The following is a 10,551-nucleotide window of genomic DNA, read 5'->3' on the forward strand; positions in this document are numbered from 1 at the left end:
GGAGGTTTTCGAGATGTAGAAAGCCCAAATGTATGTAGGTTGGAGGGACTGAGGAAACCATCGACATATAGAACATATAGAACATCGAGATATAGAGAGTCGACTGTAATTGACTAACTAGTCCTTTTCCTAACTCACATAATGTCCCGTAAAGCTGGTAGATCCCTTTTACGTAGTGTCACGCTGTAAGATATACTAAACCGAGCCATAGCTTAATCCATGTTGCAAGCTAGGGCAATAAGTTGTGGTATTTCAAGGATTTATCTTATTTAGTCCTTTCTACCAATTGCAGTTTAATTTACATAATTAACTTTACCCTGCACATGGTTAAAAGACTCAAGTTCCTCTTGTTTGAGGCTAAATTGTATGCAGCGGAAACAGCTTTTGTAGCTATTAGTTGTAAAACCACCCAAGCAACACCTCTTGTTCCTCAGTGAATAACAACAACTGTGGTGTGACTTACTAAAGGTCTGACTTATGCACAATGCGGCGTATTTGGAACTCCTTTGTGACACAAAAAGCGCAAGAGGTGGAGCCTATTTGCAACATCTTGCGGCTACAATGAAAATAAAAACACAAAAACCAACCGGGAATCGAACCATGGACCTTGAGATCTGCAACCTTCTACTCTAACCATCACACCAACAATTCTATTTGGAGATTCTGCTACAAGTGCACTACATAAATAACAAAGTCATTTGAAACTTCGTTGTACCTTTTACGGAACATGCAGGGGACTGTCAAAAATAAAATACTCTCAGCTGAGCTCAAAGTGATTTGCAACATATCAGAAACATTGTCGTAATAGCAATGAACCGAAGTGTTATTAATTCTGCAACTTATCTGTTTTGTTTCTGATATGAAACACATCGAATTTTAAACCACCCAAGAAGTCAGATGGCTAGAATATTGCGACGCCACTTAAACGGAAATGATACATTGTGATTTTCTGAAACTGGGAAGTGGCTTGATTGTGACTCGATGTATTGCCAGTGTCTTCAATGCAATTTATTTGGAACAAACACCTATTTGAAAGATGTTGCGCGTGCTGCTTGGGCAGGGCCCATCGACCTAGGCTGAACTAACTGCTGGGAAAGTTCGTGTTAGGGTTCTATGGATGTACTAACTCTTCATGAACTGGCAAACAATGGTAATTCGAGGAACACACGGAAATTCTTGTTACTGAACAACATATCTTGATTCAAATGGTCTTGTAGATAGAGCTAAATCCCGGGTTTGTAGCTTTACTGGTGATATTCTAGAAGCAAGACAACAACGTGGGTATGGCTCCGATGCATGGCCAATTAATAGTATTACTGTTCTGTTTTATTAAGGAAAGATTTGATAAGGGGCGCGCCTTCGATGAGATTGCTCTCTGTGAAGGGTCTAAAAAGCGGGACCGTATCATGTACTCTTGGGAAAACAAAACAAGAACTGTATCGAAACCGATACTGCATTGCTTATCAATAGTAATGGAGTAATTCGACATGCACTTAAACACTAAGGATACGGAGAATGCTACAATAGATCTAATAACTGGTCGTAGTGGCACACCCGAACAGGAAATAAAAAACTCACATAATCGCTCGTTCCACTCATTCATTAATTTTTTCTCACTCTCAACCCCAGCAGCACACATGTTCCTCTAAGGTAACTGCAACTCATATGTGACCGGATGCAGTCACAATCACGTAAACTGCAACCATTTTTATCTGACTTGTGCTGCTCGGGAAGCTTTCTCCATCAACTGATCAACTATTCACTCACGCACTTGTTCACTGACTTGATTACTCACTTACTTATTCACTCAATTTCTCATTAACTAATTTACTCTCTCACTTACTCATCGTATAAAAACTTGACATATACAATTCTGTAAGCTTTTTATACAGATATTTTATTAAAATAATACAAATCTGTATTATTACAATACAAAAATTCTATTAAAGTCTTCCGAAATTTTATATGCCAAATCATTATACAGTTTCTGTAAGGTTGCTATGCAGAATTGTATTAAAATCTGCAATCCGCTGGTTGGGTGATATATATATTTTTTGGCATAATGGACATTTGGCATAATTGTGAACAACGTCAAAAGTGATGGTCATTTGGCATAACGTATGCTAAACTTTTTTTGTTAACTTCAGTCACAGTCACGGCTTAAAATCAAGACCATGCTGAGGGTGGCTGGGTTCGATTCCCTGTGCCGGTCTAGACAATTTTCGGATTGGAAATTGTCTTGACTTCCCTGGGCATAAAAGTATCATCATGTTGTCATCATGATATGCGAATGCAGCAATGGTAACTTGGCTTAGAAACCTCGCAGTTAATAACACACTAAGCTGCAAGGCGGCAATGTGCCAGTGGGGGATGTAATGCCAATGAAGAAGCGCTGAAGTGAAATTTCAATGTATTATGACCCCAGCGCCTCTAGTTATGAAACGCGCAATCAGTCAAATTCAAATTTGTTGATCATTGAAATCATGGTCGATGGTAATTTATTTAGTGTTACGTATGTTGGTCTCGGATGTTACGTCAGGAGTTCGGTAGTCAGCAAGTCGGCCTTCGAAAAAAGATCCACAGTGGCCAAGAATGGGTTGAAGTTTCATGCTTGAAAATGACTTGAAAATTTTTGACAAACTTTAATGGTTTGAGACCAAGAAGTGATCGGTCTTATTAACAGTCGTTGATTTGATCTTTATCACCGACTCACCGGTGGTCGCAGTATTCTTGGTGATGCGCGTCGGTTCGGTGGATAGAATGGTGAGGTTGTACACGGTGGTGGTGAAGTGATGTTAATGTTGAAATCCCCTGCGATGTACAACCTGTCGAATCCAATTTCGAGCAGATCAAGAAGAATTTACTCATACATAGCTCTAACAGAAATGAGGATTTGAGCAGTACGGGTTGAAGAAAGTCACAACACAGATGTGATTTCGTTTATCATAGCTTGAACAGCAAAGAACTCAGTACGCGATCCGTTAGGGATTTCATGATCGAGGGTTTACAATAGGCGTAGGCCTTTTTCCTTTCTATACGTAGAGTCTAATCTCACCTCAGTTTTGGTATCACATTCCCTATCCAAAGGCAAGGAATATCTTATGAGATTGTATGCAGGGAATCGTATGAGTCCAATATGGGATGACGATTTTAGTTTTGTCCTTATCACGGCAATAAAGTGACATCGAGTTCTGTCCAGCAGAAACTTGAAGCCATCGATAGGGCGTTCCAGCCCTCTGTCAGTCATTGCGTACAAACATTGACAGGAAAGATGTTTCTGCTTCTGCGTATATAAGGGGTTTGCGGGGACAAAACTTCGTGGAGGATAAACCGGTACTCCAATGCGGAGCATGCTTTTTTGTGTCTCAGGAAATACCTTTTGATGACGGTGTCACCGGATTCACGGTTGTCAAAGATGACAACGAGGTATGGGTTTTCGTTCAATCAGTTCATGTCGATGACAGGTAAGCAGACGGAAGCAATTAGAGATGCTACCCACCGTATCTTGAACATCGAGAAAACGCCGGAAATCCTTGACGATCACCTGTGGCCGTGAGGGGTCGCGGTTAGTCGACGACTGACAAGCTGTACCGGGATGATTTTTTTGTTCAATACACTTCATTATTACAAAATACTTTTCTAGTTATTTTCCTTGATTAGAAAAAAAAGAAAAGAAGCTCAGAATATGCTTAGTTCTTCCTCTTGTCGTCAGACGAGTGCTCTATCTGCAATAAACGTCTCAGATTGGCCATATTGTACCTAATTTGATAATGCGTCTGCCCTTATAGACCTTATAGACGAGCGTTCTACCCATTTCTCACATCTCAGATCAACATAGAGACTGTGAAAGTAGTATCGAAGATGCTTTTTCTGAATCTTTATTAGTGCTTTCAAAATGTATATAAAGTTCATCACTAGTCGAAGTATTGGCTAGTTTTGTGCCTTCTTTGATGCTTGGGAGCTTTTCCTCAACGTGATGGACAAAAGTGCCTGACATAGGGTTACTGCTCCTGGACTTCATCTCATAGCTCCGATATTGGTCCTACGAAAAACAAAGCAATGAAAAGGTATTTGATTTGTTTATTATTTTTGTGATTTTTTTCAGCAGTGAGCACGCATGTTAGCAAAAAGAAGCGACGAAATTGGTGCCGTGTTTCTTTGTTTCGCGATGAGATGAATATATGTTCAGTGAGATTGAAAACGGAACAGTTCCCCTACCACGTTTGCAATCTGTTTTTTCCGCCTTGTCTATTCTGCTCAGCATTCGATCCAACCGCTTCTTACTGGCGGTTGAACAGAATGGTCAGGACATGGAAATTTTTATCAAAATTCAAATGACAATAACTCTGTTTCAAAAAAATCTACCGATGGGTCCCGAACAACTTTTTTTTTTCTTTTTTTTTTGTCCTCCATACTTCATAATAATGAAGCCCTCCTTAGCCGTGCGGTAAGACGCGCGGCTACAAAGCAAGACCATGCTGAGGGTGGCTGGGTTCAATTCCCGGTGCCGGTCCAGGCAATTTTCGGATTGGAAATTGTCTCGACTTCCCTGGGCATAAAAGTATCATCGTGCTAGCCTCATGATATACGAATGCAAAAATGGTAACCTGGTTTAGAAACCTCGCAGTTAATAACTGTGGAAGTGCTTAATGAACACTGTGGCGGATGCCAACGAAGAATAAAACTCTTCCAGGTTTTTAATATTAGCATATATTAAAAACTTTCTGTAATTGAACATATGTAATGTTAATGAAATATTCATGATTCAATTATAGTTATATCTTACGTTTAGTGAGCTTATTTTTCTTCATTGAGTAACTTCTACTCCTGCTCTTTATATGATTAGTTCAAATCCTGCAATTTATTATTTATATAATAAAGAGTTTCATTTCTTTGTCATTATTTCAGATTTACCTCTACTATTTTTAAAGTTTTGTGTATCCGTACCAAATCTATACTACACGCTACAAATATAATGTTACCTGTTCGAAAAACAACGCTAGATGAATCGTGTAACAAGCTCGAATTCTAATCTTTCTTACCGCCAGAAATTATAAGAATATTTGAGGAAAAGGGCAACGTATTGTGTGGGCAAACGTTGCTATTTTTAGGGTTAGCTAAAACAAACGTAGTTTAATTATTTATCCTTTCGTATCGTATGAAGAAAAACATACCAAAGTTTAACACAGGGTTTAAGCTAACTACAGTTAATATTCCACTTATTTCCTGATTACTAACTACGTTATAAGGCATGAAACAATGCATAGAGTGATAACACGTCGTAGAAAAGTTCTTTCTTGTTTTGGATTTCATCTGATAACGTGAATTGCTATGCTGGATAACAACAGAATTCGCCCGAGAGCTCGTTGCGTTGACGTTTTACAACCTACCGCTCTGCTCCCCCAATTTGAAGCGACGCGTCGACCAAGGGGTCGTTACAGTCCCCCCCAGGTACGCCGGATTGCTGGCTTACCGAATCATCGCGTCGCACATCAAGAATCGCTAGCTTTGTTGCAGGTCTCTCGTAGATCCCATTTCTCGTTTGAACAGTAGCGGTTCGAACCTGCTCGTCCTTGCTTTTCTTTACCGATATGATGCGTCCCATGGGCCAACAGTTTCTGGGTAGCCCCGGGTCAACCACGATGACAATGTCGTTCACGCTGATCGGTTTAACTTTATGAAACCATTTAGATCGCTTAGTTAGCTCCGGCATGTAGTAGCGCACCCACCTGCGCCAAAATAGGTTCGCTTCTGCTTGTGATCCACGCCATGCTCGCCTTAGTATGCGACTGCTGTCTTCAAACGGGATTGCTGGTTTCAATCCATTCGATGAACCCAGCAGGAAATGATTAGGGGTCAAAACGGGAGCATCTAAGTCAGCAACTGGCACAAACGTAAGAGGACGTGAGTTGACAATATTCTCGATTTCAATCAGTGTGTTGCGTAACGATTCGTCTGTTGGGTTACGTTGTGGATTCATCTTTTGTAAGTTGACTTTTACTGAGCGCACAAGTCGCTCCCAACACCCTCCCATGTGTGGCGAAGCTGGGGGAAGGAACTCCCAATCTGTGTGTGGGCTGACAATTTCTCGTATCACATGATCTTGGTTCATCTCCTTTAATGCCGAATCAAGCTCCTTGCAAGCTGCTATGAAGTTTGTTCCTCGATCGCTAAATATCCGTATCGGCACACCTCGCCTTGCCATGAAATTGCGCAGTGCCATAACACAGGAGTCCGCATTGAGTGAGTGGGCGATCTCCAAATGAATTGCACGTGTAGTTAGGCAAGTTATAAGTACGCCCCATCTTTTTTCAAGGTGTCGTCCAACCGCGACGTTTGTTGGTCCAAAATAATCCACCCCAATGTATGAAAATGGCCGGGTAAATGCGGCTAGTCTAGCTTCCGGTAAACTACCCATTTGCGGTGCAACTGGTTTAGCTCTCTGATTCTTGCAGAGTTGACAATTTGCTCTTACGCTTTTGCAAACAATTCTTAGCTTAGGAATATAGTACATTTGTCGTAGCTCGTTAACCACTGTTTCGTGGTTACAGTGATGATACCGCACGTGGTAATGTGTCACAATCAGTTTCGTGAGATGATGGTCTTTGGGATTTTTCGTATCCATCGAAGCGTACTCGCATTTGCTGATCCTTCCTTGCATTCTTATTACTCCATCATCATCCAGAAAGGGTGTGAAACCATGTAATGGGCTCGTCTTGGGTATTTGATGATCTTGCGATTTTGACAGCAAATGAATCTCCTCAGAGTATGACGCTTACTGTACTTGTTTATACAGGAGGGTGGATGCACGTTGTAGTTCGTTCGTGGACAGTGGTCCGATTGTTCGTTGCTGCTTTTTCACCATTTTTCGCAGATTTCCTTGGTATCTGAACAACCTAGCAGTAACACGAAGAAGTCGTTCCCATGTTCCGAATAGGCTCGAATCTACGACTAATATTGGACTGGAAACGTGAACAAGCAAATGAGCTCGTAGTTCTTCCCTGGTTCCAGAGTTGTGAGCTGGCTCAGTCGGCCAAATTGCAGGTTCACTCCACAAAAAATCTGGTCCTTTGAACCATCTGCTGTTGTTAGTAAGATCTGGTTGATGCTGTCCCTTGGTACCTTCATCTGCTACATTGTCCTTGGAGCTAACCCATCTCCAATTTGAAACAGAGGTTGTCTCAAGCAGTTCACTTACGCGAAAGGCTACGAATTGGGTATAACGTCTGTGGTCTGACCGTATCCAGCACAGAACGTCACGTGCATCTGTCCAAAAACGCGTTCATTTATTTTGAACGAGAGTGAATTAGATATTGTCTCAGCCAATCTGGCACCAATAACTGCCGCCTGTAGCTCTAGCCTGGGTACGGAGATAAAGCGTAGAGGTGCAACTCTAGCTTTCGCCGACACAATCGCACATTCAACAATTCCCTGTTGTTCGAAACGAATATAGCTCACAGCTGCGTATCCATATTCACTGGCGTCAACGAAAGTGTGTAGTTGCACATCAGTATTTTCTCCCAAGTTTGTTGAAACACGAAAGCAGCGTGGAATACTGATGGATTGTACTCGTGGAAGGGCTTGCAGCCATTGTTCCCACTTATTCTGTATGGTATCTGGGATTACGTCATCCCAGACAATACCTGATCGCCAAACCTCCTGCATAATTATTTTAAGGGCTATCAGAAGGTTGGATATTAATCCCAACGGGTCAAATATTGCCATTAAGGTACGCAGCATCTCCCGCTTTGTAGGTTTCCGCGTCCCAGCAAGCAGATCACGATCATGTTTCGGGGATAGCTTGTAGGTAAATGCATCCGTAGAAGTACACCACCACATTCCTAGTATCTTCTCGGTGGCTATTTCCGTCATGATATTAAGACTTTTCTCGCTCGATTTTTCTACATCTAATGCCCTAAGCACTTCAGGACAATTGGAGAGCCAGTTACGCATGTCATATCCCGCTTGTGCATGCAAATATCTCACATCTTGAGCAAGTTTAATCGCTTCGTCTACCGTCTCAACACTCACCAACATGTCGTCCACATAGTGTTTCTTCTTGATTGCCTCAGCCGCTGCGGGATACTGTTTCTCGTACTCCGACGCGTTCAAATTCTTTGCATACTGCGCGCAACTTGGTGAGCACGATGCGCCGAACGTCATGACTTGCATCACAAACGTGCTAGGTTCCAGATCATAAGAGTTTTCCCTCCACAAGAAGCGTTGACAATCCTGGTCCTCTTCAGCAATGAGTGTTTGGTGAAACATCTCTCGGATGTCTCCGCAGATGGCCACCTTTTTTTCCCTGAATGAGTAGAGAATACCACTCAAGGACGTTAATTGGTCTGGTCCCTTGAGCAGTAATGAGTTAAGCGACACACCTTGCGTTTTTGCGGCTGCATCCCATACAATTCTTATCTTCCCGGGCTTATTTGGATTAAACACGGGAAATATGGGAAGATACCAAACACGTGGTTTGCGTTCGTTCAGTTCTGCTGGAGTCAGTTTTCGAATGTAACCCTGGATCAAATAATCTTTTATCTTACTACGCAAAACTTCAGCTAATGCAGGTTCTTTCTTCATCCTTGCTTCTAAACATCTGAAACGTTGAAGCGCTACGATTTTACTGTTTGGTAGCCGGAAATCGTCAAACTTCCACAGTAATCGGGTCACAAAACGGCCATTGTTTGATCGCTTCATAGTTTGCAAAATTTTTTGAGCTCGTTCATCCTCAACTGATTGAACTAGATGATTAGGTTTTGAAATTCCTATATTTTCCAGCAAGAAATATTCCTGCATCGCACGCTGTAAGATATTATCGCTATTCTCACAGCATGGATTGACACTCCAATTGTGATACCCAGAGAATTCACCTTCGGAACCACCATGGATAATCCAGCCAAGTCGGGTTTTTGTGGCGACTGGCTCTAACATTCCCCCTTCACGACCCTTCTGCGCAAATCCAAGGTTTGCGTTATTGACTCCGATCAATAATCGAGGTTGAACATCATCATATGATTCTGCTGGAACTCCCTTAAGGTGACTATATTGGAGCCGAAGATCATTCATGTGAAGTGTTTGACGGAAAAGTCCTAGATTTGGTACGGTGTGCACCTCTCTTAGATTGTACTTCTTCGCATGTTGTCCAGTCCCAGAAATTTCAAGCTGTACTCGCATCGAGTTGTTTTCATAACGTTGCCTATCTCCAGTCCATCTTAAACATATAGGTTCTCGTTCGCCCTCCAGGTTGAGTTCTGCAGCAAGTTGTATATCCATTAATGTAAACGCTGATCCATCATCTAAGAAAGCGTAGGTTTTCAAAACCTTGTCACGACCATATAACACAACTGGCGCAATACGAAACAGCGTTTTGGTTGTCGGTTTATGATGAGTATTACAGCCACCCTTATCCGATTTTTTCTCATACGTTTCTTCTTTTTCATTGGAATGAACTTGACCTTTGATTTGGGATGAGGAGGCAGCACTGTCACGTTGAATATTATGAAGTAGCCTATGATGCTTGAAAGTGCAACCATTTCGACCACACAACTGCTGAGATCTGCAAGCTGTTTTATGCTTCTTCAAACATTTCCTGCACACCCCAGATTCCTTAACGGCTGACCATCTGGAGTTGTATCCAAAATCTAAAAACCGACGGCACTTACTAAGACCTGAACAACTGCCTTCACAAGTTGGACATGGTTTGGGGAGCTGCTGGCTACTCTCGGTGCATGTTTCTTCGCTATGCACGTTTAGGAAAGCTGATCCACCTTTTCCTGTTCGAACGTTGGATAGCGTTGCCATCGGGCAAACAGTCTCGGCTAGATCGTACAGCCAATCAGCAAATTCGGAAAGGGTTACCACTGAGAGGGAACGTCGATGTTTGGCCCAGTCGAGTTTGATCGATGGAGGTAGTTTATCGACAAGCTCTTTCAAAAGAACCACGTTATAGGAATATTCCACCAGCTCGCATGCCTCGATGGTCGTGCAAAGATTTTGGACCGTCAGTGCATATTCGACTACTGTTTCTAATTTATCTACTTTTGGAGCAGAGGCGGTGCTGATTTTTGCTATCAAATTGTGTATGATTACTTCAGGGTTTCCAAATAGCATTTTCAGCGTGGAGATAATTCCTGGTACATTGGTTGGATGCATAAGTCTACATTTTACGGAATCGTATGCCTTTCCCTTTAAACATTTCTGAAGACGCAAGAGGTTCTCCTCCGGTGTATAGCCGCACATTTCGGTAGACGAATTAAATGTGGAATAAAACAATGGCCACTCTTCTGGGGAACCGTTGAACGTCGGAAGATCTCGTGAAACAGCCTGGCGAGCCGCAACATGGCTTTGCGAAAGATTGTATTCATAATCAGACTGTATTCGTCTGGGAGTTGAGCGTTGTCTTGGTTCGAAGTCTGGTACTGTAGAGTCAGCAAATCTAATGCTCCTGGGTGGGGCCCTGCTTTCATTCTGAATACTTGGCCGTCCAACTGGAGCATTGCTGATGAACGTACGGTGTGTAACAGGATCACCAATCGTAGCAGGAATAGC

The 10,551-nt window shown here is 42.2% G+C and overlaps 2 protein-coding genes across 2 annotated transcripts; both read right to left on the minus strand.

Moving 5' to 3' along the window:
* Positions 1-5,386: 5,386 nt before the first annotated feature.
* Positions 5,387-6,661, minus strand: LOC134206774 (uncharacterized). Its single transcript, XM_062682499.1, has one exon. It carries the CDS (start codon positions 6,659-6,661, stop codon positions 5,387-5,389), a length of 1,275 nt encoding a protein of 424 aa, XP_062538483.1.
* A 545-nt stretch (positions 6,662-7,206) lies between these two features.
* LOC134206775 (uncharacterized) lies at positions 7,207-10,113 on the minus strand. The gene has a single exon (XM_062682500.1). It carries the CDS (start codon positions 10,111-10,113, stop codon positions 7,207-7,209), a length of 2,907 nt encoding a protein of 968 aa, XP_062538484.1.
* Between the last annotated feature and the right edge of the window lie 438 nt (positions 10,114-10,551).

This window comes from Armigeres subalbatus, chromosome 1 (genome assembly GCF_024139115.2).
Source record: "Armigeres subalbatus isolate Guangzhou_Male chromosome 1, GZ_Asu_2, whole genome shotgun sequence".
Taxonomy (NCBI): domain Eukaryota; kingdom Metazoa; phylum Arthropoda; class Insecta; order Diptera; family Culicidae; genus Armigeres; species Armigeres subalbatus.

What these genes read in the sequence shown, in the direction of transcription:
- LOC134206774 (XM_062682499.1), bottom strand. Translation starts at nt 6,661, where the DNA reads ATGCAAGGAAGGATCAGCAAATGCGAGTACGCTTCGATGGATACGAAA.
- LOC134206775 (XM_062682500.1), bottom strand. Translation starts at nt 10,113, where the DNA reads ATGCTATTTGGAAACCCTGAAGTAATCATACACAATTTGATAGCAAAA.